Consider the following 25,535-nt stretch of genomic DNA (forward strand, 5'->3'; position numbering starts at 1 on the left):
ATGACTGATGCGCAGATGGCCGATTTTGGGGCGGCAGCCCAGTACCTCCGCAAGTCAGAGAAGGAGCGTCTGGAGGCCCAGACCCGGCCCTTCGACATCCGCACTGAATGCTTCGTGCCCGATGACAAGGAGGAGTTTGTGAAGGCCAAGATCTTGTCCCGGGAAGGGGGCAAGGTCACTGCTGAAACAGAGAATGGCAAGGTGTGTGGGGCATAGTGCCAGGGAAAGGGAGAGAAGGTTTGGTGGGGGTTGCATTGGGGGGGGGCACTTGCAGTGGGAGCTGAAGGCTCTGGAGAAGAGCCAAAGTCAGCAGGAGTGCAGGACATGCCCCCTCGAGGAACCCAGCTCTTCGGTGAGAACTCTGACGTTTCTCAAATGGACCTGAGCGGGTGTAACAGGGCACCACACCAGGGATGTGTGCCCTTTGCCAGATATGGTGCTGGGGCAAGGGTGGGGGGACCTCCCCTGGTATCTGCCTCAGCAGGGTCCTGGAGATAAAGAAGACACAGACACCACATCAAGTAAAGTTCCCTCTTGAATGTGTATCCCTCCTCTCTGTGCCTCAGTTTCCTCCATGGACCAACTCCCCCAAATCCACCTCACTCAAACCAAGAGCAAACTCTTAGACCCAGATGAACGCAAAAAGCAGGAACTCTTGAGCTGAACGCTCAGTCCCGGGGCTGGTGACTAGCACTCAGAAGTCCACAGTACCTGCTTCCTCACGCAAGCCGTGAGAATTGCCACTGGTCACTAGCAGCAGCTCACAACTGTCTGCCTTCACACATGCCAACTGAATGTTGGGTCCCAACGAGGTGTGCAACGACAGGCCACAATCTGCTGGGGGCTTTGACTCTGATCCCGGCTCTGCTACTGGCTATCTACCAAGCTGGAAAACCGTTTAACTATTCTAGCCCTAGCTTCCACCACGTCAAAAACAATACCAGAATACCTACCTGCAGGGTCTGATCACATTAGGGCATGGCGAACTGACTGGTACCAATCGAACCACACTGATGGTGACCAATGGGGAGTGTAGGGTTGGTAGGTGAGTTGTTTTCCAGCAGGGCACGGTTTGCCCTGAGCAACTGATGCCCACAAGCAATGCCCCCAGGAGTCAGGGTAAGGTGTGTGCACAGACTGGAGAGCTGCCAGCCCCGCCAAGTTTGCCCCTAGATGCTTGAAGCAGGGACAGAAAGGTGCTGCTCATGCGCACAAGCCTTGGGCACTGGCAAGACACAGAGACCCTAGCATGAAGGGACAGTGAGCAGTAAGTTGTCTGGGGAAAGCGCTATGGGGGAGCCACGGGGCAGGGCTTGGGCACTGGTCAAAGAAGAGTTGGGGGAGCGAGGCCAGGTAGTGGCCCATGTTCTGGGAGGAGGTAGGTGGGCGAGGCTGGTGAGCGCCGACTGGCAAGGTGGGAGTGTGGTCATCCCTGTCCATGCACCCACCCCAGACGGTGACCGTGAAGGAGGACCAGGTGTTACAGCAGAACCCGCCCAAGTTTGACAAGATCGAGGACATGGCCATGCTGACCTTCCTGCACGAGCCCGCCGTACTCTTCAACCTCAAGGAGCGCTACGCCGCCTGGATGATCTACGTGAGTGCATGTGGCAGGAAGCCAGTCCTGGATGGAGGCTAAAGTAGGCCAGGGCAACTCTCTCAAGGCGAGGGGTCAGAACTCTCCCAAGGGGCCCAGCTCCCCTCTGCCCCCTTCCTACCCCTGGTCAGCTGCAGGAAGAGAGGAGCCAGTGGGGGTGACCAGGGACTCCCCTGCCTGTCACCACCTGCCCCAGGCTTCCCCCTCCAGCCCCTCATGCCTGCCCTCTCTTCTGCTCCAGACCTACTCGGGCCTCTTCTGTGTCACCGTCAATCCCTATAAGTGGCTGCCGGTGTACAACGCCGAGGTGGTGGCCGCCTACAGGGGCAAGAAGAGGAGCGAGGCGCCGCCCCACATCTTCTCCATCTCTGACAACGCCTATCAGTACATGCTGACAGGTGAGTCTGGCAGCCCTGACCTGTGACCCCCCCCCTCAGCCCCGTACCGGTGGACCTGACCCTGTTGCCTCTCCTCTTTTCTCTCCCAGATCGGGAGAACCAGTCCATCCTCATCACGTGAGCAAATGCCATCCACCCACCTAGGGATTTGGCGGAGACCCAGGCTGATTCCTGGGGGTGCAGAGGGGAGGAAAGGTTTAAGGTTGTGATTGCAAGGAGTGCGGGGAGCTGGGCTCTCAGGAGGGGTGTCAAGTGACCTACAATGATATGCAAATTCTGCAGGGCCCTGGGTCCTGGTGCAAGAGGTTAGAAGGCCGGGATTCTGAGGGAGGAGGGTGCAGTGGGCTGAACTCCAAATGGAGCTTAGGGGAAATCTTGGATTCTGATGGGTCTCTCTTGCCTCAAGTGGAGAATCTGGTGCAGGGAAGACTGTGAACACAAAACGTGTCATCCAGTACTTTGCCAGCATCGCGGCCATAGGTGACCGTGGCAAGAAGGACAATGCCAGTACAAACAAGGTACGGGGTGGGCCACAGGCTCAGCAGAGGGGACCTGGGGGCAGGCTGACCCAGGTGATCCCTAGCCTTGCCCTGAGGAACAGTGGGGACAGCACTACCGAGGCCAGTGCTCAAGACCTTCCTGGCGGGTGCCTGGGTGGCTCAGTCGGTTAAGCATCTGCCTTCAGCTCAGGTCATGATCCCAGGGTCCTGGGATCAAGTCCACATCAGGCTCCCTGCTCTGTAGGGAGCCTGCTTCTCCCTCTGCCTCTGCCTCTTTCTTTCTCTCTCTGTCTCTCATGAATAAATAAATAAAATATTAAAAAAAAAAAAAGACCTTCCTGGCAGGAGATACACACTCTGATGTCCGTATATGGCCCTTCGGAGCCACAGACCCACCTGCGGTCCATCCAGCCCCACCCCCATTCCCCAGGACCAGAGCAGCCCCCTGTCCTCCCTACTGCTGGAGATGGACAGAAGATAAACCCTCGGGGTTCTGCTGCTTTTACAGGGCACCCTGGAGGACCAGATCATCCAGGCCAACCCCGCCCTGGAGGCCTTCGGCAACGCCAAGACCGTCCGGAACGACAACTCCTCCCGCTTCGTGAGTGCCTTTGACAGCTGCCCACTGGCCTCATTTGGTCTCGACAAGAAAAGGGGGGGTGCTGTTTTGTCAACAGTCACTACACCCAGTTGATCATCCTGTGTTTGGCTTTGGGATATCAACAAGCATGCGGTGCACCAGCCTGTGCGTGTGCACACACACACACATACACACATACACTCAAACCCTCCTGACTCAGCCTGGCTCCCTGAGGTCTGAGAATTCGAGAAAAGAGACCCAGAGTCACCATAGCTATTCCATAGCCAAGTAATGGAGCTGATGTGTCACATTCTAGATTTTCCAAATGACTTTTTCCAGAACTCTTCCAGAACTCTTTCCAGAACTCTTGGAAGTGGGAAGAGAGCAGAGGTACTGGAGCCAATTCTCCAGCATCCCACCCGCCCAGCAAGTCCCCACGCCTCTCTAAGTCCCAGTTCCTTTATCTATGAAACAGAGGTAGCAATATTTACCTTGCAGTTTACTGAAAGGATTGAGATCATATCAGAGGTACAAACGGGAGGCATTGTATCTGTGTTCATTCCCGTGTTGTTGTTTCTGCTCAGAGATACTTAGTAATATGGAGATAAGCATGCTTTCCCCTGTTTTACTGAAACTAAACTGGGACACCAAATAGGTCATTAACATTTCCAGAACTACCCAGGGCTTTCTGGATTGTGTTGAGGTCCAAGATCTCCACTCTGTCCCTTCTGGCCAGTTCCCTGACTCTTTGTCCCATCCACCCCCAGGGGAAATTCATCAGGATCCACTTTGGAGCCACCGGAAAGTTGGCTTCTGCAGACATAGAGACCTGTGAGTATGGCAGGGAGCCCTGCACACCCCTCTGTGTCTTCCGCCTCTGTGTTCTTTCCCAGCTGGGCCACCCTATCTCAACATTCCCTCTCCATCTTTCCTCTTCCCCTGGCTCTCTCCATTTTGCTATAAGAGCATTTCTCCCCTAATCTCCACCCTTTTGCTGGACCAGCTCTCTCCCTGTCCTTACCTGCCTTCCTCCCTTCTCCTCACTTCAGATCTCCTGGAGAAGTCCCGGGTGATCTTCCAGCTGAAGGCTGAGAGGAATTACCACATCTTCTACCAGATCCTGTCCAACAAGAAGCCAGAGCTGCTGGGTGAGCCTGCCTAATGCCTCAGTGCCCCCATTGCCCTCCCCAGGCGGGTTGGGTGTCCTCCTCCTGCTCATCTGCCCCTGTTCACCTCTCTCCTCCTTCAGTCTGCTTAGGTCTTCTCTTCCTTCCCCAACTCAGATCTGCCTGCAACTCCTCTCGCCTCTCTTCCCACTCTTTCTTTGTCATATTTCTTCTCCTCCTCCTGGTTGGTTTTCCCCTTCTCCTCCTTGTGCCTCCCCTGCTCCCAGGTGTCATTCTCCCACTGTCCTCCCTCCCCAGTCCCCTGCCTACTTTTTCATGTCTTTTGGATTCTCTGCATGGTTCTTGCTGACTCTCCTCCTCTCTCCCTGCTCCTGGTCCTCTCTTCCATTGTCCCTGCCCCACCCCCACCGTGCCCTTCTCCCAACCCCTCCCTGCCCGTCCCCTTCCCTGCTCCTTGCCTGGACAGACATGTTGCTGGTCACCAACAACCCCTACGACTACGCCTTCGTGTCTCAGGGAGAGGTGTCCGTGGCCTCCATCGATGACTCCGAGGAGCTCATGGCCACAGATGTGAGTGAGGAGGCAGCATGAGAGCTCCTGAGGGTTCCTGCGCCACCAAATCCAACCACCCTCTTTGCCTCTCTTGCTCTGTCCTAGAGCGCCTTTGACGTGTTGGGCTTCACTCCTGAGGAGAAAGCTGGAGTCTACAAGCTAACAGGCGCCATCATGCACTACGGGAACATGAAGTTCAAGCAGAAGCAGCGGGAGGAGCAGGCCGAGCCAGATGGCACCGAAGGTGCGGGCAGGTGCTGAAAAGGCCTGAGGTGCTGGGTGTTCACCTGTCATGAGGACATAGTCCACTGGGAGCAGGGTCTCCTGTTCTATGTCCAAAAGTGGTGCTTTTCAACAATTCTTGAAGAGCTAGGCTGACAACCTAGTTTTATTAAGGTTATTAGGACCATGACAGCAAAAGTGGGAGGAAACCAGAAGTATGACCAGGACGTGGTCAGTGGGCAGTACCTCTTCCCAGGGGCAGGGCCCTCACACTATCCAGCCCTACCTCTAGGCTTTCTCCTTGTTAGATCCTTGTCAGAGGCCACCCACTGTTCCCAGACAGGCTGGTTCTTGGCGACCTGAGGCCTGTGGGGTAGATGGATGGGGTGAGAACCAGGGAGGGGCAAGGATGTGTGAGAGATGGGCAGACAGGGAGCCCCCCCACAATCCTGCCAAATCTTCAACCCCAGCTGCACTGACCAGAAGTGAGTTCAGGATGTCTCCTCCTGGGCCCAAGACTCGCCGAAACTCAGGAAAGCACAGACTCTAGAGCTCTGCACATCCTGATCATTAATGCAGTGTGTATGTGGAGCATGCCCAGCCCTTGGATGAGCCCCTTTCAAGCCCTGTGCCATGTTCTGTTTGGGAGGTAAGGGCCAGGGGTCAGGATATAGCTTGGCATTAATATGTCGCATACCTCCCTGGGCCTCAGTTTCCTCCTTAGTGAAATGGAACAACAGTCCTTTCTAGCTCACTCTGGGGCTGTTGTAAGAATTTGTTGAGAAGGAAATGTCAAGGTGTGAACAGGGCTAGCTAGACAAATGCCCAAGAACATTCCTCTTAGCCTACCTTCAAGGACCCCTTCTGTGTCTATCCAGATCAAAATGCCAAGCCTGGGTTTCATGACAGGATGTCATCAGCTATCACAAAACTCTTGAAATTGAATCAAATACATTTTCTCTAAATAGAGATCATATGTTGGATGGCACAGGTGGAGAGTTAGGGTGAGAGGGGTAACATGCTGTTAGGAACCTTGATTTCAAGTTGTTCACCACATGGATTAAGAATGGAACAGGCCCAGTCCTGGATCAGATCCTGGGATGGGAGCAAAGGAGGCAGGGAGCAGCGCACATCTCTGTCAGACACAGTCCCTGCCTTGGAGACATGGGAATGTGCTCATAACAATGCTGGTCAAGGGCCTGGACCAGGGACACCAAGCAGATGTTAAAGACAGAGACGACAGGAACTGCTGGGTGGTGGGAGGTTCTGGACAGACGAGGAGGCCTGGGCTCCAACCTGATTCTGCACACTGGCTACGTGCCCCCTGGCAAGCCTCGTGCCCTTCCAGGCCTGGATGTGCAACTCTTAAGTGAAAGCGGATGGACCCGAGGCTTCAGAAAGGCTCTGGCCCTGGAGCAGGGAAAGAGGGTCTGCCGAAAGTGCTTGCTTACTTCTTTCCTTCTCCACCAGATGCCGACAAGTCTGCCTACCTCATGGGGCTGAACTCAGCTGACCTGCTCAAGGGGCTGTGCCACCCTCGGGTGAAAGTGGGCAACGAATACGTCACCAAGGGGCAGAGCGTACAGCAGGTGTACTACTCCATCGGGGCACTGGCCAAGGCAGTGTACGAGAAGATGTTCAACTGGATGGTGACACGGATCAATGCCACCCTGGAGACCAAGCAGCCACGCCAGTACTTCATAGGGGTCCTGGACATCGCCGGCTTCGAGATCTTCGACGTGAGTGGGGGGGAGCCAAGGCGCACATGTGCGGGGGAGGGGGCAGTGACTCACTCATTTGCACCTGTGACCATCATGGCCAGTGGCCAGTCACGGGAGAGACAGTGGGGCTCAGGGGTGGCAGACACATCGTCCTGTCTTCCAGGGGAGCTCCCCCTTCCCGGCCTGACAGGGGAGGGGACCAGTCACACCCCTGGCTGGGCTTGGGCACGGGCCTGGGCTGACCCCACTGGCCCCTCAGACCCCTGCCTGCCTGACCCGCTCCGCCCCCACCCCCTGCAGTTCAACAGCTTTGAGCAACTGTGCATCAACTTCACCAACGAGAAGCTGCAGCAGTTCTTCAACCACCACATGTTCGTGCTGGAGCAGGAGGAGTACAAGAAGGAAGGCATCGAGTGGGAGTTCATCGACTTTGGCATGGACCTGCAGGCCTGCATCGACCTCATTGAGAAGGTGCTGCCTCCACCCACTGCTTGTGTTTCCTTCCCTTGGCATCCCAGCCAGAGTGGCAGGGCTGTCCCTTCTACAGCCAAGAAACTAGAGTCCCCAGAATCCCCAGCCTCTCCCAGACCCAGCTTCTACCCACTGTGAAGTCATACATGGGATGAGCCCCCTTCTACTCTCCCCAGGACCTAAGACCTTGTCCTGTATGGTGGTCACCTCCCAGAATCTTAAGAAGGAGATGTAGTGAGGGGAGGACTCTTGGACCCTCTGACAGTTCATGGGAAGCATCATCTATGGAAAGATCCTAGGCTGACACTAAAGACATTTGGCTTCCCATCCTTTTCCTGATAGCTGATAATAAGCCAGTCTTCAGCTCCTCTTGTCCACAGACTCAGAGGAGACAAGAACGGAGCTGGTGTGAGGTTCCCAGTGCTGGCTTGTTCTCAGTGTGCTTTTGCTGGTACAGCCCAGAGCCCAGAATAACTACCCTCACCCGGCCCGCCGGTGCCCTTCAGAAAACTGGAGCTTCCCAGAAGGTCTGGGTGGTTATCCAAGGTGCTCCTCTTCCAGAGGTCTCAGAATCACCTGAAAGTATATGGAAAAGAGTGTGTGTGTGTATATATGCACGTGCACGCACACACACACATGTGTTTACATGCATTTTTCCAGGGAGGCATCTTCAGTTTAATCAAATTCTCATTAGGATTCCTGTCCCAAGGAAAGTCAAGAACCACCAGACTCTCTGAAAAGCAGAATGTTGTGCAGAACATGGATCCCTCTAACCATCCCTTGGAGAACTGTTACCCATCATATAGGCAGAGGTCTGGCCTGCCCCTCAGTCTGGCACCTCTGACATACACCTGTCCCTGGGGCAATCCAAGAAGGAGGGACTTGCTGCAAGGCCTTGGGGACCTGGCAGTGTGGCTGGGAGCACAGGGTTCTTCACTAAGTCCACTGAGGCAGAAAGAGGTTATAGGCCAGATCTGAATAGAATTAGATTTAGGTTAATTCCAAGAATATTAGGGTCCTATATTGGGACAAGAGGTGCTAGCCCAGACACTGTAGCCTGCCAGCCCTACTGGGCTGTAGTTTTTCCTCTGGCAAGGTGTGGGGCTCTGGAAACCTGGGAGTGCATGCAGTGATGCTCTCTCTACCTCCCCACCCCCTGCTCTCAGCCCATGGGCATCATGTCCATCCTGGAGGAGGAGTGCATGTTCCCCAAGGCCACTGACATGACCTTCAAGGCCAAGCTGTATGATAACCACCTGGGCAAGTCCAACAACTTCCAGAAGCCACGCAACATCAAGGGGAAGCAGGAAGCCCACTTCTCCCTGATCCACTATGCTGGCACAGTGGACTACAACATCCTGGGCTGGCTGGAGAAGAACAAAGACCCACTCAACGAGACAGTGGTGGGCCTGTACCAGAAGTCCTCCCTCAAGCTCATGGCCACACTCTTCTCCACCTATGCTTCTGCTGATGTCGGTAAGAGGGCAGCCCCTGACCTGGGCCAAAGCAATTCTGAGGTTGCCAGGGGCCAGGGTCCCTCTGCTTCAAAGCACAGGATTCTAGAGGCAGAAGAGAACCCACGAACCATGGGATGGGGGTCAGGAAATCTCACAGTAGTCATTCTGCCACTGATCTGTAGAAGGGCCATTTTCCACTTTGTGTTAATGGATATTGGTGTACATGTCAAGTGTCTCCTCAAGACTGAACAACTGGAGGTGAGTGAGGCACATGCATCGCTGTGTAGAGCGTAGAGCTGTGCCTGGCCCAGTGTAGAGCTGTGCCTGTGGGAGGTCTTGGTAAATGCTGAAAGGATCACCGAACATCTGGTAGCATGGGTGAGTGTCCCATTCAGAGAAGGAAGAGAAAGGCTGTGGCTTGGGAGGAGGAGGAACTACAGGAAGGAAGGTAGACCGTGGAAAGAAGCAGGCGTGAAGGGAGGGGTTCGAAGAAGGTGGGAGAAGAGCACTCATACGATTTCAGCACCTACTATGTGGCAAGCAAGCTTATCTAATCTCCATCCCAGTTTTTAGAGGCAGTTCCTGTTCTCGTCGTGGGAAAACCAAGACATGGAGAATCACTTTGTGAAGTCACACAGCTAGTGAGAGGCAGAGCCCTGCCTCTGACCAAGGGTTCCTCAGCTTTCGGACTCTGGCTCCTCATCCCTTCTCTTGTTATTAGGGGACAGCGGTAAAGGCAAAGGAGGCAAGAAAAAGGGTTCATCCTTTCAGACAGTGTCGGCCCTCCACCGGGTAAGAAGGTCCCAGAGATGCCAGGGGGCCTGTGGTGGGCAGGCCCAGCCCTTTGACTGTGTCACCCTAATTTGATTCTCTGAGTCTGGGGAGGAAAGAAGCTAGAGCTATGTGGTCATTTTGGGCATGTAAATTCTACCCAAACCTGAACTCCCATCATAAATTATGTGTCAACTCTTGGTCCCTTGGAGAATTCTGGAGACAGGCTGTCAGGGACCCAGGGCCCAAAAAGATGGTCCCTGTGGCTCCTGACTCCCCACTCTCATCCACCCCAGGAGAATCTGAATAAACTTATGACCAACCTGAGGACCACTCATCCTCACTTTGTGCGCTGCATCATCCCCAATGAACGGAAGGCTCCAGGTGAGCGATGTGTAAAGGTTTAGTCTGGGGAGGGCACTTGGCATCCACTTGCCCTGAGACCGACAGCTTCTCCTCTCCTGCTGCAGGGGTGATGGACAACCCCCTGGTCATGCACCAACTGCGCTGCAACGGTGTGCTGGAGGGCATCCGCATCTGCAGGAAGGGCTTCCCCAACCGCATCCTCTATGGGGACTTCAGGCAGAGGTGGGTACAGGGGCACCCTAGAGCTCAGGGAACAGGGGAAGCCTGGGCAGACTTAGTGAGGAAGGGAGTCCACAGGTGGCCCCGAATGCTGTGGGCAGAACAGATTGGTGCAAAATGTGAGTGACTTGGGGCACCTCCCTCTCCAGGTACCGCATCCTGAACCCAACAGCCATCCCCGAGGGCCAGTTCATTGACAGCAGGAAAGGGGCAGAGAAGCTGCTGGGCTCCCTGGACATTGACCACAACCAGTACAAGTTCGGCCACACCAAGGTGGGTCTAGAGCCCCACAGGGTGGCACTGCGGGACATGTCGCCACCTTGAGCAGAGCAGCTGGGAGTTTGGAAAGCAGGCCTCTGATTCCTGGCTTCCTGTATTAATCCAAGGGCTGGAACCCAGGCTTCTTTTCTGTCTTGTTTTTCATATTTCACTCTGAGGTCTAGGATATATGGGTAATGGGTCACCTGGGAGCTTAGTCAGCACCTCCTTCCCTCTTCCTCCACCCTGGCTACCCTTCTCTGAGGCTGCAGCCCTCTTGCCTGCAGGTGTTCTTCAAGGCAGGGCTGCTGGGGCTGCTGGAGGAGATGCGGGATGAGAGGCTGAGCCGCATCATCACCCGCATCCAGGCACAAGCCCGGGGCCAGCTCATGCGCCTTGAGTTCAAGAAGATTGTGGAGCGCAGGTGAGGCGAGGGAAAGGGCGAGGCTCTCCCAGAGATGTAAAAGGTAGACAAGCAATGCTAACTGGTGTGACTCCGAAGACCTGAGTTCAAACCCTGACTTCACCACTTACTAGCTGGCTTGAGCAAGTGACTACCATGCTAGGTCTCATTTTGAATTCTTTACAAAAAGAAAATTCCCCATAAAGAATGAGATACCATTTTAAAACACCAGCTTGACAAAAATCAAGAAGTCTGACCCACTGCTTACAGGTACATAAATTAGCACAATCTCCCTGAAAAACAACTTATCATTATCTTTTAAAGATGGACAATTGCAGGGGTACCTGGCTGACCCAGTCCATAGAGCATGCAACTCTTGATCTCGAGGTCATAAGTTTGAGCCCCATTTTGGGTATAGAGAACATCCCAAAATAAAAAAAATAAAAAATATGGACAATTGCATAGCTTCCAATTCCATTCCTAAGTGCTTTCCCACAGAAACTCCTGCATGTATACAACATGGGACAAAAAAGAATCTTCATAGCAGCATTGGCCAAAATAGCAAAGATTTGGAAACAACTCCAATTTCCATCTCCAAAGGAATGGGTAAATAGTATAGTTGTTCAGTGCAATATTATAAAGCAATGAAAGGAGGGACTTACAACCACATGGTGCAATGTGTTTGAGCCTCAGAAGCCTATGGTTGAGTGGACAAAAGCAAGTCACGGAAGGATACATAAAATGTAATATAATTTTTATAAATCTCAGAGATACTAAAAAATAGTGACATATTGTTTAAAGACATGTACATATATTGTTAAAGTATGTTTTGAAAAAATAAGGAAATGAAAAACACAAGATTAAGGATAGTGGCTGCTTCTGGTGGGGGGACCAGGAAAGGGGATTGAGAAGCACACTGAGAGAGCCAACACTGGCAACATGCTCTTCTAGTTGTTGTTCGAAGGATTGATAGGTTCATGCATAGTCATTTTGTTTCATGCTTCATAACTTACATGTACACTATAGATATTCTTACATGTAAAATATAATTTTTTTAACATATCTGAGGTTCTTATGGGATTAGAAACACTGAACTTAGTAGACACTCTCTGAATGGTGTAGCTTTCATTACTACTAACGCCCCAGTAGGGAAGATATAAACTGCCCTTTTGTTGAATTAATTAATAAATATTTATTGAGCAACTCCATGTTCAGTGTGATAATGTTGGAGTGGGGGTGCATATCAAGGCAACAACACAGGGCTCCTGCCCTCAGGTGCCTATGAGCTTGTTTAGATGGGCTGGGAGCCAATTGCAGTTGGTCCCATGCTTGGGAAGTGCTCTTTCAGAATGCCCCTTCCTGCCTCCGTGTTTCCTTGCCAGGGATGCCTTGCTGGTAATCCAGTGGAACATTCGGGCCTTCATGGGGGTCAAGAACTGGCCCTGGATGAAGCTCTACTTCAAGATCAAGCCACTACTCAAGAGTGCAGAGACAGAGAAGGAGATGGCCACCATGAAGGAGGAGTTTGCACGCATCAAAGAGGCGCTGGAAAAGTCAGAGGCTCGCCGCAAGGAGCTGGAGGAGAAGATGGTATCCCTGCTGCAGGAGAAGAATGATCTCCAGCTCCAAGTGCAGGCGGTGAGGCCACACGATGATCTCTTCATTCCTTCCCTTTCCTCCCCTGGATTATAGCCCATCTCATCCCCAGGAACTAAGACGCTGGATCTTTCCTCTCTTTAATCACCAACTCTCCTCTCTGTCCTCTTCTCCAGGAACAAGATAACCTCAATGATGCAGAGGAACGCTGCGACCAGCTGATCAAGAACAAGATCCAGCTGGAGGCCAAGGTGAAGGAGATGACCGAGAGGCTGGAGGACGAGGAGGAGATGAATGCGGAGCTCACTGCCAAGAAGCGCAAGCTGGAAGATGAGTGCTCTGAGCTCAAGAAGGACATTGATGACCTGGAGCTGACGCTGGCCAAGGTGGAGAAGGAGAAGCACGCAACAGAGAACAAGGTGAGGGCAGTTCCTTCTGGCTCTATCCCAGGTCTCCTCAGGATTCCCAGACCAGAGTGTGGTCCTGGTCCTTGGTCTTGGACATCCTCATAGATGTCTCCAGGCCGATGACCTCTAACCCTAAAGGGGATGGGGTTCTTGGTCAACAGGTGAAGAACCTGACAGAGGAGATGGCTGGGCTAGATGAGATCATCGCCAAGCTGACCAAAGAGAAGAAGGCTCTGCAAGAAGCCCACCAGCAGGCCTTAGATGACCTTCAGGCTGAGGAGGACAAGGTCAACACACTGACTAAGTCTAAGGTCAAGCTGGAGCAGCAGGTGGATGATGTGAGTAGTAAGAACCATGCTCTGTCTCTCTCAGGTCAGGATTCTGCAGGCAACATCAACAGCGAAGGGGCCTCTTTGTTCTCTGCAGTTCCTCACTAGGCTGGGGCTCAGAATTTTTTGTACTCGCAGGGATTTCTCTGCTGGTTTGCCCTCCAATCTCACTGGACTTTGAGTTTAGAAGGGAGCAGAAGAGCACACACTGTGGATCTCAAGTTTTCTACTGCTTGTTTATTATCTTCTTTCCACCAGCTGGAGGGGTCCCTGGAACAGGAGAAGAAGGTGCGCATGGACCTGGAGCGAGCAAAGCGGAAGCTGGAGGGTGACCTGAAGCTGACCCAGGAGAGTATCATGGACCTGGAGAACGACAAGTTGCAGCTGGAAGAAAAGATCAAGAAGTAGGAGCCTGAGATGGCCAGGAAGGGCTAGTGGAGATGGCTGGCCTGAGGGTTAGAGCATAGAGTGCTTCACCCCCACTGGCCATGACTGTCCTGGGCCCAGTGTGAATGAGGAGGTCAAATGGCCCTCCTGCATTCACCGTCTGGGCCGGGGGGAGGGGACTGGTCCTGGCATGCCATGGCAAGAGAAGAGAATGGGTACAGAGGTAGGAAGACCACCTGTCACCGTCCCCCCAACTTCTCCTCCAGGAAAGAGTTTGACATTAATCAGCAGAACAGTAAGATTGAGGATGAGCAGGCACTGGCCCTTCAGCTGCAGAAGAAATTGAAGGAGAATCAGGTGAAGTTCTTCCTGGTACAGCCAATGGGGAGCTCAGTGGGGAGGCAGCTGAGGATGCAGAGCTGCTTAGGGTTCTAGACAGTATCTAGAACTCCAGGCAGCCTTGGAGACCCCACCAGCCCTCACCTGGCACTGGAGAGCACCGGCCTTCCCCCACTAGAGTAATGATGTCTTATTCTAGCAGGGCTCTTTGGGGGAGGCAAACAAGCCTACTAAAAGGGCTCTCTTGCTGAGCTATGCCCTGCGTCGTGGGATTTTGCTCCGGTGCAAATGACAGGGTTCAATTCTCATCTCACCCTTTCTCTGGTACTTCTCCCCTCTGTATGCAGGTGAGAAGGGAGCCCCTTCCTATGGGGTGCTCTGATCATACTCTTCCCAGGTACTGATCCCATGATATATAGTCAACTCCTACAACTCTGAGCAAGTCACTTCCCATTGCTGAGTCTCAGATTCTCTTCTCATCCATGAAATGAGATAATAACACCTGCCTTACAGAGGACCAGGGGAGATAATGTTTATTAAACCATTTTGTCAGCTAGCAGTCAGCCAGCCACTAGCAAGAAGGTGTTCTTTTGTTTTCTCCCTGGCCTTCTCATCTCTCTGCAGGAGGAGAGTAAGTTAACAGCCACAGTCTCCCTTACTTTTAGCACACCCTGAATTTTAATGGGCTTTTCGTCCTGTCTTTATCAGAAGAGCCCTGGAAGCAAGGAAGGCAGGTACTGCCATCCCCATCTTATAGCAACGGAAGCTGCATGGCCACATCTGGACAGAGTGGCCCCAAGGACAACATGTATTCAGCTGCTGTGGGCAGGGCCTTATCCTCTAATTTTCTGGTCAGATGGTGGCTACTGGAGAGAGCTGATCACCCCTCAGCATTTGGAGCCCACAGTCCAGGCTACAAGTGACGCATGGACACAGTTCCACTCATTTGGGGAGCTGCTCAGGGGCTGGCCTGCCTTCAGTGATAATTTGCCCTCCCATTTTCTTGGGTGCCCCTCTGGGTTTTAGCTAGAATATGAGGACATTCTCCAGGTTCTTCTGTTTGGGTCGAGGCAAATTCTTTGGCTCTTAGACCCAGAGCAACAGTGCTGTTATCCTCACCAGGTCTCGGCAAAGGGCTGTGGCTCCTCCTTCTTCCTGCCCAAGCTCTTGCACACAGTCCCACTTTCTTCATCTTGGGAGTAGAGGCATGGTGTTCCTCTCTCTCCTGCTCCCAGCACCCACCCACACACATCCTGTAAATACTGTCCACAACCACCAATGCAGGGGTCCCACTGATCAACACTCCCCTTTGCTCCTGGCTGGTCAGGGAACAGATCAAAATGACAGATGGGACATTCTCCCAATTTAGTCAAGGCCAAGGCTAAGGCCAAAAAATGACGTAGGGACATGATGATGATAAGGGCAACCTGCTAGCACTTGCCTGGCCTAGAAGGGAACAGTCAAGGTGGACCTGAGCCTAGGCATAAATAAGGCAAGCCCTGGAGAGAGAAGAACATGGTTGACTGGACTTTGTGGTTAACTTGGAAAATTACAGAAGTTTTTATTGTCTTATGGCATATGGTTGCAAATATTTGTAAGATACCAACGCAGGCTTTCCCACCTTATATTTAGCAGAGCAGAGCCTAGTGAATCTGTGAAATCTTTGAGATCCAGGATCTCGTAGGATCTCCGAATCCCCATCTGAACATAGATTCTCAGGATTCAGGGCTGCAGATAATAGACTGAGTCTAAATGCCTTGAGGGGTCAGCTTTGACCAAATTGCTACTGATGGCCTGTGCAGTACAGAATGTCTAGCAGCACCCCTGGCCTCTACCCACTAGATGGCAAGTCACGGCAAGCAAACGTGTCTACAGACATCGCCAACTATCCCCTGTGGCACAGAACTTTCCCTAGTTAAGAACCATTGCTCTAGAGGGACCTGAATGTCCTAGAGCTCTGGGGTGGGGGCTCCGCCGGACGGCTCCGGGCGGTGGGGCTGAGACCTCTGTGTCCCGGGCCAGGCTCGCATCGAGGAGCTGGAGGAGGAGCTGGAGGCCGAGCGCACCGCCAGGGCCAAGGTGGAGAAGCTGCGCTCAGACCTGTCCCGGGAGCTGGAGGAGATCAGCGAGCGGCTGGAGGAGGCTGGGGGGGCCACGTCCGTGCAGATCGAGATGAACAAGAAGCGCGAGGCCGAGTTCCAGAAGATGAGGCGGGACCTGGAGGAGGCCACGCTGCAGCACGAGGCCACGGCAGCGGCCCTGCGCAAGAAGCACGCGGACAGCGTGGCCGAGCTGAGCGAGCAGATCGACAACCTGCAGCGCGTGAAGCAGAAGCTGGAGAAGGAGAAGAGTGAGTTCAAGCTGGAGCTGGACGATGTCACCTCCAACATGGAGCAGATCATCAAGGCCAAGGTAGGCTGCCTGCTCACCGTCCTTGCACCCTTCTCTCCCACAGCGGTCTTACTTCCACTCTCTCTGCCCTGTCTTCTCATTGTCACTCCTTCATCAGTCCTTGCTCTCTGTCTCGCTCTCTCTCTCTCACCCTCCCTGCCTCCACCCACAGCTTCTCACCCTCCCTCCTTTAATTCATGCACCCCCTTCAGACTGTGCCCTCCAGCACCTCTCCATTTCAGCCCCTGAGCCCTATGCTCTCCCTATCTTGGCCCTCCCTTCCTTTCTCTGGTCCACCCAGCCCCTTCTCCATGACAAGTTGTCCCTTACTGCCTGAAGGCAAACCTGGAGAAGGTGTCCCGGACGTTGGAGGACCAGGCCAATGAGTACCGCGCAAAGCTGGAAGAGACCCAACGCTCTCTCAATGACCTCGCCACCCAGCGAGCCAAGCTGCAGACAGAGAACGGTGGGTGCCCCTAAACGGCTCTGCGCCTGCCCCAGGGTCAGGCACCAGTTGCCCCCTTCCATAGCCCACAAACTCTCTCTTGTTCCCACCTCCAGGTGAGCTGTCCCGGCAGCTGGATGAGAAGGAGGCGCTGATCTCCCAGCTGACCCGAGGCAAGCTCTCCTACACCCAGCAGCTGGAGGACCTCAAGAGGCAGCTGGAGGAGGAGGGCAAGGTGAGGCCCAGCTAGGGGACAGTGGGACAAGCTTGATGGCAGCCCTGGGTAATTAAATTACATCAACACCAGGAATGGAGCCCGGAGGCTGGAGATAAGCCTCTGTTTGCGGTGGAAAGCCCCCCCCCCCCAGTCTAGGTTCCTCTACGCACCAGCTAAGCCACACCTGAACATCATCGAATGCGTCTTTCCTTATTTGCAAGGAGTGGGGTGGGCAAGCTGGAAAGCTACTTCGAGATGGGGAGACCCCACGCCAGCCTTCACCCTGAATGAGCGAGGCTGAGCTTATTTGAACTTCATGGATATAAAAAAGATCTAGAGAATGCTGGGGTCGGGGGGGGGGGGGGCATTCCCTCCCACCTTCCTGGGAGATAAGCCCTCCTCCCGGTGCCCGCCCCTCCGCAGGCGAAGAACGCGCTGGCCCATGCGCTGCAGTCGGCCCGGCATGACTGTGACCTGCTGCGGGAGCAGTACGAGGAGGAGACGGAGGCCAAGGCCGAGCTGCAGCGCGTCTTGTCCAAGGCCAACTCGGAGGTGGCCCAGTGGAGAACCAAATACGAGACAGACGCCATCCAGAGGACCGAGGAGCTCGAGGAGGCCAAGTGAGTCCCGGGCGGCCCACCACCCTGATTCTAAAGGAAGAAGGAGCAAGAGGGCCTGGGATGGGGACAGGCAGAGTGGGCACAGGAAGGAGATCTGAGGAGAGTGGGAAAAGGTGGGGGGCGGGGAGGAAACTTTGGCTCAGGTCATGATTCCAGGGTCCTGGGATCAAGAGGTGCTTGAAAGGGAGCCTAGATCCTGGCCTCTGAGTGAACTTGGCTGGCCCTGACTCATTTCCTGTGACGCATGAGCTTTTGGCTCGGGTTATACCTGATGCTCACGTATAAGACGAGCAAAAAGCTTGTTGGTCAGAGGAGCTTCCATCGATCAGCCTGGTGTGGGGAGGGATGGAGGCTGCCACCCAGATGCTGCTACACATAGGGAGGACTCTCTGTTCCACCTACCTGCAGGCTTGGGTCCCTCAAGGCTGGGGACCCGGGGCCTGAAGGGCTGATCGGGGACCTGGGGCCTGAAGGGCTGATCAGGATCCCAGGGAGCTATGGGAGAGAATGGGGTCACCCTGGTCTGGGGAGGAGGTGGTTCCAAGGGCCTGCTGTTGTAGGGTCACACACACACACACACACACACTCTTACTGCCCCGGGCAGGAAGAAGCTGGCCCAGAGGCTGCAGGATGCTGAGGAGGCCGTGGAGGCCGTCAATGCCAAGTGCTCTTCGCTGGAGAAGACCAAGCACCGGCTGCAGAATGAGATCGAGGACCTGATGGTGGACGTGGAGCGCTCCAACGCAGCCGCTGCGGCCCTCGACAAGAAGCAGAGGAACTTCGACAAGGTGGGCCTGGGCTGGGGGCCTCAACCAGGGGCAGAGCAGGGAGGCCGGCGTCACCAGGAAGCCAGGGACCTCCTCCTGGGGGGCCGGGAAGGAGGCTGAGCCCCGCCGAGGGGCCTGGACAGGCCCTGGAGGGCCGAGGGGATAGGGGGTGGCAGGGTGTTGGGGCGGGGGCTGGGGGCTGTGCAGTGAGCCGGGTCCCCACAGATCCTGGCCGAGTGGAAGCAGAAGTATGAGGAGTCACAGTCAGAGCTGGAGTCCTCGCAGAAGGAGGCGCGCTCCCTCAGCACAGAGCTCTTCAAGCTCAAGAACGCCTATGAGGAGTCCCTGGAGCATCTGGAGACCTTCAAACGGGAGAACAAGAACCTTCAGGGTCCGCTGGGGCCAGAGAGGCTGGGGAGGGGCTAGGGGCAGGGAGGGCCACGCTGGAGCAGGGAGAGCTCAGGCTTTGAGCTTTCTGGCCCTCTGACCCCCAGAAGAGATCTCCGACCTGACCGAGCAGCTGGGAGAAGGAGGGAAGAATGCACACGAGCTGGAGAAGGTCCGCAAGCAGCTGGAGGCTGAGAAGCTGGAGCTGCAGTCGGCCCTGGAGGAGGCTGAGGTGAGCCAAGCTCTGCCTGCACCCCTACCTTGTACCCTCTCCTACCCACCCCCTCTTGTTTCTGACTCCCCATTCTCCTTCACCCCGGGGGTGACACTGACCCTCAGACAAAATTTATTAGCTCCTTTTTCTCAGTCTACTCACTAACCCGATACCCATGACTGCCTCCAAAGCCAAGGTCTGCACCAAGGAAAGCATCACAGTCTGATCATACGCCAAAAGGTTATGTTTCCTACAGTGTTTAGAAAGTTGAAATATGGTCATCATAATAACCCCTCAGACAGTAGGTGGGAGTGTGGGCTTCAGAGTCAAGCAGATCTAAGTTTGAAACTTGGCTTCAGGGGCGCCTGGGTGGCTCAGTGGGTTAAGTGTCAGACTTTGGCTCAGGTCATGATTCCAGGGTCCTGGGATCAAGCCCCACATCGGGCTCCCTGCTCAGCGGGAGCCTGCTTCTCCCTCTCCCTGCCGTTCCCCCTGCTTTTTCTCTCTCTCTGTGTGTGTCAAATAAATAAATAAAATCTTGAAAGAAAGAAAGAAAGAAAGAAAGAAAGAAAGAAAGAAAGAAAGAAAGAAAGAAAGAAAGAAAGAAAGAAAGAGAAAGAAAAAGAAACTTGGCTTCAGGACCTTCACTGTGTCATTGGACAAGTTTCTTAACATCTCTGTACCTTAGTTTTCTTATTTCTGATGGAATGAATTGTACACACCCAATAAGATTTTATGCATGATTGTTACTAAGATTAAATGAGGTCACAAACTTAAGCACTTAATATGTATTTGCTATTGTTAACTGTTCATTTGTAGAGAACCTAGGGAGAGCCCTGAGTTTCAGGGCTTCTAACTTTTTTCACTGAAGGGTAAGTAACTCAGAAAATAAAAATAAAGTTTGGAATATGTGGTTATAAAAACCTCCCCCTTTTCTATGATACTTAGAAGGTCAGGATTGTGCGGTGTTAGTATTAGAGGGCCTTGGCACTTGTGAGGTCCAAACCCTTTCCTTGACAGAGGAGACCCAGGGCATCCTGGGATGCAGGTCCCACCTCCTGCATCTTTTCCCAGACTGTCTTCTCCAAGCCGTAGTCCTGGCTGATACCCTGCCTCTCCTTGGCCTCCCTCCGCACCTCGCCCTGTGCCCTGACAGTCTGCCTCCGACCCTCCCTCCCCACCCCCTCCCAGGCCTCCCTGGAGCACGAGGAGGGCAAGATCCTGCGGGCCCAGCTGGAGTTCAACCAGATCAAGGCCGAGATGGAGCGGAAGTTGGCAGAGAAGGACGAGGAGATGGAGCAGGCCAAGCGCAACCACCTGCGGGTGGTGGACTCGCTGCAGACCTCCCTGGACGCGGAGACGCGCAGCCGCAATGAGGCCCTGCGGGTGAAGAAGAAGATGGAGGGCGACCTCAACGAGATGGAGATCCAGCTCAGCCAGGCTAACAGGATAGCCTCAGAGGCCCAGAAGCACCTGAAGATTGCCCAGGCCCATCTGAAGGTAACAGAAGGTGGGACTCTCAGAAGGGAGCTGCCCACAGGTCTGGTGAGGGCCCTGGGCTAACGCATATGAGAAACTGGGAGCCACTTACCTCCTGTACCTGGAGGCTTGAGGAAAGAGAACTGATCAGACCCCAAGCATGTCCTGGACCAGACCAGCCCCCGGGGCCTAGAGAATAGACGAGGGGATGTGCCCCTTGGCCCTATGCTTGACGGAAGGTTTGTGAACATGGCATCAGGTGTATCAGACCCCAAATGGGAAGCCCTGATGGGATGGGTGCAGGTCTCCAACATGCTTCCCCCCACCCCGCCCCCTCCAGGACACCCAGATCCAGATGGACGACGCGGTCCGTGCCAACGACGACCTGAAGGAGAACATCGCCATCGTAGAGCGGCGCAACAACCTGCTGCAGGCGGAGCTGGAGGAGCTGCGGGCCATGGTGGAGCAGACGGAGCGGTCTCGGAAGCTGGCTGAGCAGGAGCTGATCGAGACCAGCGAGCGGGTGCAGCTGCTGCACTCCCAGGTGAGGTGCTCAGGGGCCATGCAGAGAAACCTGCCGAGGGGCAGAGCCCAGCACACCTACAGAAGTTCTGAACCAGGTGCCCCGAGTGAGCATGTCCAACTGGGATGGCAAATTACTTCGTCTCCTGGGCCATCCCTCCTCTGCTAGTCATGGCACTGCCTTGAGAAGGGGGCCTATACTTCAAAGCTAATGGTGTCATGATTGGTTGCTGATGTCCACTGAAGTCACAGGTCTGGGAGTCGTGGATAGCTTGCTGTAATTTGGCATCCCTGATCTAGAGGACAGCCTCCAGCTTGCTCTGTAAAGATGAGATCAGGGGAGTTTAAAGAAGTACAGATGCATCCACGTGCAAACTAAATTCTCAAGGAACACCACTGTTCCGCAATCCCTTACACCCAGTCACCAGCTGTTCTCTGCAATGAGTGTTTGTGTCTATCTTACGGCAGGGTCCCATGGGGCTTTTATCGGTAATCTGGTACGTGTGGGAATGACGTCATGCACTGACCCCGTCCCCTCTTCCTTACTCCACTACATTCTTTCTGTAACTATAATCATTTCCAGGATATTGTCCTGGTAAACAAAGTTATTCCCATTTTCCTGGGAATGTTTTCATGCTCCTGAATAGACACATTACTAAAGATGTCAGAAGTAGAACTGTAGACCTTTTGCTGCTTGAAGTCTTTCTTCAGAGCTGAGTAATTTTAGATATAACATCTAGAACATATCTGTTTTCATAGGAAAAGGAAAAGCAGATACAAAACATGGAATATACAATAACAAAGGTACAACAAATAAACAAAAGCAAGACTTTTTTTTTTAAGTGACTAGTTTTTTGGGGAGCCTAGGTGGCGCAGTCTGTTAAGTCTCCAAGTCTTGGTTTTGGCTCAGGTTGTGATCTTGGGGTCGTGGGATCGAGCCTCACATCAGGCTCTGTGTTCAGCATGGAGTCTGCCTGGGATTCTTTCTCTTTCTCCCTCTGCGCCTCCCGCTCATGCCCGCGCGCTCTCTCTCTCTCCCAAATAAATAAATCTTTAAAAATAAATAATAAAAATAAATTACAAATGACTAGTTTTAATTTTCTGTGGATAAAAGTGTAGAATCTAGTAACAAAGTATATATTTGATAGTTTTCTCTACCTATATCTAGAACACCAGCCTCATCAACCAAAAGAAAAAGATGGAGTCAGACCTGACCCAGCTCCAATCAGAAGTGGAAGAGGCGGTGCAGGAGTGCAGGAACGCCGAGGAGAAAGCCAAGAAGGCCATCACCGATGTGAGTGACTGCTCCCCTCCCGCCCCCACTAAAGACATGAACAAGGGCCCTGGGTCCCGGCCAAGCTGCTGCGCCGTGACAAGCCGACTCCTATGGTTACGTGGGTTGGCGGGCCTCGGGAAACAGACACCAGGCTGGGAAAACGCCGATCCTTGAGGGACAGGGGGCCCTGGGCCCAGTTCTTTTAGACCTCTCTCCTGACCCCAGGCTGCCATGATGGCAGAGGAGCTGAAGAAGGAGCAGGACACCAGCGCCCACCTGGAGCGCATGAAGAAGAACATGGAGCAGACCATCAAGGACCTGCAGCACCGGCTGGATGAGGCCGAGCAGATCGCCCTCAAGGGGGGCAAGAAGCAGCTGCAGAAGCTGGAGGCCCGGGTGCGGGAGCTGGAGAATGAGCTGGAAGCCGAGCAGAAGCGCAATGCGGAGTCAATCAAGGGCATGAGGAAGAGTGAGCGTCGCATCAAGGAGCTGACCTACCAGGTGCGGGCATGGTGGCTGCTCTGGGGGGCAGTCAAGGGCAGATGTGAAAGCACTTCCTCTGCCCCACTTCCTGGCCACACAGGCCCCACGCACAGCCACTGTCCGGGAATGCCCCTCAACCCCCTGGCACCTACTTCTTGAGAAGCTGTCTTTAGATTAATTTTCTTTCACATTCCCTGGAGTCCATTTGGCTTGAGTCCATGATTTTTTCTAGCGAATGAGAACCTATTTCTACTTCTTGAAAGCTCTTTTAACCAGCATTTCCTCGGGTTTTTTTTTTAAGAACCCAAAGTGTTACCATAAAGGCTTTAGCACAGTCCACAGAACCTTTCTACCTGCCTGAAAGGGAAGGACGTAGTATGGCACTTTCAGGATAAAAGTCAGAGATGGGAAAGACTCAGACCTTCCCCTGGAACTTGTGGGACAACAGATAGATGGCCTTAGATAAAGATGATCCCAAAATGTTCTAAGACCTGCACCTGTGTAGCTCAGAGCTTTTGCCCTTGTCCTGTTATTTTCACAGTGCGCCTAGGAAGGAAGGACAGAGAAAGGGGGTATTGGTCCATTTAACAGCTGGATGTGAGAGACACGAGAAAGAGCTACAGCTGGAGAACGGCAGATCTATTGTGTACATAAGTGGGAGCGGCACCCTAGCACATGCAGTGATGATGAGATAGAAATGATCAGGTGACATTAGAGCCAGTGATCGTGGTGCCCAAATCTGCCCAATGCAATCTACGTATCTGATAGGTTAGAATGGTCTGCTTATGACAGTACCGCCTTCACCCTGTGTTCCTCATTAGTCCTCCCCGCTCACTCTAAACCCACCGGCCAAGAGCACCGACGGGGCTCCAGGCTGGGGCTGCAACAGCCCCAGTAACCTCCATGTTATCAGATGAAGGAATTCAGTTTGGTTCTGGGCCCCTTGCCCCACTTCCAGCTTTAGGGCCACAGCCCTCTTTGCTTTTTAGATCTGGACTGAGGACCTTGCCATGGCCTTTTGACCTACCAGTTGAGGCAGAGCTGGAATCCAACACCCCCCTTCTTTGACCTGGCCCAGCGGAGGGAGGGAAGACAGCTGAGGCCTGGGGAGAAGAGTGACGGATTGAGGGAGGGCACAATGATTGCACTCGCTCCTCCCCCAAATTGGCTTCTCCCATCCATCCGCCCCCAGACAGAGGAGGACAAGAAGAACCTGCTGCGGCTGCAGGACCTGGTGGACAAGCTGCAGCTGAAGGTCAAGGCCTACAAGCGCCAGGCCGAGGAGGCGGTGAGTTCATGATTTTCTCTACTCTCTGTCAACACACCTCCCATGTGTGAGAATCCACGGTGTCAGGCCCAGCCTGGGGGCTAGATGTTTCACGTGTCCGTGTGCTCAGAGCTGGGTCGGGCACTCTGAGCGAGCAATGCCTACAGACTGCTGAGAACCCGTACTCCCATAGACCTGAGGGAAGGCAGTGTAGCTGCTAAGCAGGCCACGGGGCCAGACAGTGCTCAAGGCTGGAAGGTGGCCGTGGAAGTGAGCCCAGGAGAGGACCTGACCATAGGGCAGTGGGGAAGATTCTGGGTGGGCAGAAAAGTGTGAAAGTAAGGTGTCGATGAGCACACATGTGCAGGAAACCCCAGAGCTGAGAACATCCCCGGAGCTGGGAGCATCTATCAGAGTCCTAGTTGGGCAGATGCAGTGAAGCTGGATTCTGAATGGGACTGGACCAGACAGCATGTAATTCATCTCAGGCAGTGGGTGGCCATGCAGGATTCTGAATGCTGGGCAAGTTGAGGAGGGTGCCAAGCCGGGAGCAGGATACCCTTGACAAGGCTGTTGCAGGAACGTAGAGGGGTGAGAGCCCTGAACCCTGGCTCAGGGACAGGGAATCTCTCAGACTGGGAGGCTGGGAATTTCCACCTCCTCCCCCTCCCCCTGCTGCCTCTCACCTCAGCCTCCCTGTCTCCGAACCCCCACAGGAGGAGCAGGCCAACACCAACCTGTCCAAGTTCCGCAAGGTGCAGCACGAGCTGGATGAGGCAGAGGAGCGCGCGGACATCGCCGAGTCCCAGGTCAACAAGCTGCGGGCCAAGAGCCGCGACATCGGCGCCAAGGTGGGTCCCTCCCCTGGGCCTCACTAGTCGCCCCGTGTCAGCACATCCGCCAATATCAGTGGCCCTCAGAATGGGCACTCCTTACCCTATATTATGGCAGACCTGGGGGTCCCACAGCACCCACACCTGAGAACCCCCTGAACCTCTGAAGAAAGCCCAGTCCCACCCACTAAACTACAAGGCCCCCAGGTGAGACCCAAGATCCCCGAGGCCAGAACCTCTCCCTCTAAAGCCATCCCCTTTAGGCCCCTGAAAGCCCTAGAGATTCCTCTCCACACCCTGCCTCCCTCTTGCCAGCTGGCCCCTCACACCTTTTACTCCTTTCTCAGCAAAAACTGCATGACGAGGAGTGACACCGCCTCAGGAAGCCCCCTCTTGCCAACCTGTAATAAACCTGAATGCCGGACTCTGCCTGCGCCCTGTCCTTCCCGCCACGGCTGCCAGCCAGCCAGGAGCTGTCTTAAAGCTCCCCAGCGGAGGGAGGCCCTGCCCCTGTGTCAGAGCTGTGGGAGCCCAAGCTTTCCACATCTACAGAGGAGGCAGCCAAGGCCCGGAGAGCCCTGGTCAGGAGGGGAGAAAACAAAGGTACCAGAAGGGTGAGCCGATTCTGTGTGCCGAGAGAATTTTCGTGTCGAAGCTGAAGCTCCCGTCCACCTACCCCAGCTCTGGGCTGCAGGGGTTCAAGGTGTCCTGGGACACCCGTTCCCTCCCAGATGAATTTCCCACTGACACCAGGAGAGGCTCAGGGCTCACTGGGGGTGGAGGTCCATAAAGGGGTTGGTACAGGTCCCATTCTGTCTAGACCCTTAGGAGTAACCGACAGGGAGTCCCAGGCACAGTCGGCTGGGGCCCAGGTCTGATCTTGGCCTCTGTGGTCAGCACCTCACTGTGAGGGGATCCTAAGACCCTGGGACCA

General features: G+C 54.1%; 1 protein-coding gene across 1 annotated transcript; it reads left to right on the forward strand.

The window, feature by feature from the left end:
- LOC114217834 (myosin-6) lies at window positions 1-24,972 on the forward strand. The gene is made up of 37 exons (XM_028114765.2): window positions 1-201; window positions 1,454-1,597; window positions 1,839-1,995; window positions 2,085-2,112; window positions 2,402-2,513; window positions 3,004-3,096; window positions 3,843-3,906; window positions 4,125-4,223; window positions 4,669-4,772; window positions 4,860-4,998; window positions 6,447-6,715; window positions 6,998-7,168; window positions 8,335-8,644; window positions 9,347-9,417; window positions 9,693-9,780; window positions 9,867-9,984; window positions 10,131-10,254; window positions 10,527-10,663; window positions 12,025-12,280; window positions 12,415-12,657; window positions 12,807-12,983; window positions 13,233-13,378; window positions 13,628-13,718; window positions 15,723-16,112; window positions 16,431-16,557; window positions 16,653-16,771; window positions 17,177-17,373; window positions 17,978-18,161; window positions 18,366-18,531; window positions 18,635-18,759; window positions 19,933-20,241; window positions 20,561-20,764; window positions 21,911-22,036; window positions 22,244-22,519; window positions 23,694-23,789; window positions 24,485-24,619; window positions 24,949-24,972. Exons 1-37 carry the CDS (start codon window positions 1-3, stop codon window positions 24,970-24,972), a joined length of 5,820 nt encoding a protein of 1,939 aa, XP_027970566.1.
- The last annotated feature ends 563 nt before the right edge of the window (window positions 24,973-25,535 follow it).

This window comes from Eumetopias jubatus, unplaced genomic scaffold (genome assembly GCF_037043125.1).
Source record: "Eumetopias jubatus isolate StellerSeaLion01/CBP00866 unplaced genomic scaffold, mEumJub1_p1.0 scaffold_7, whole genome shotgun sequence".
Classification (NCBI taxonomy): domain Eukaryota; kingdom Metazoa; phylum Chordata; class Mammalia; order Carnivora; family Otariidae; genus Eumetopias; species Eumetopias jubatus.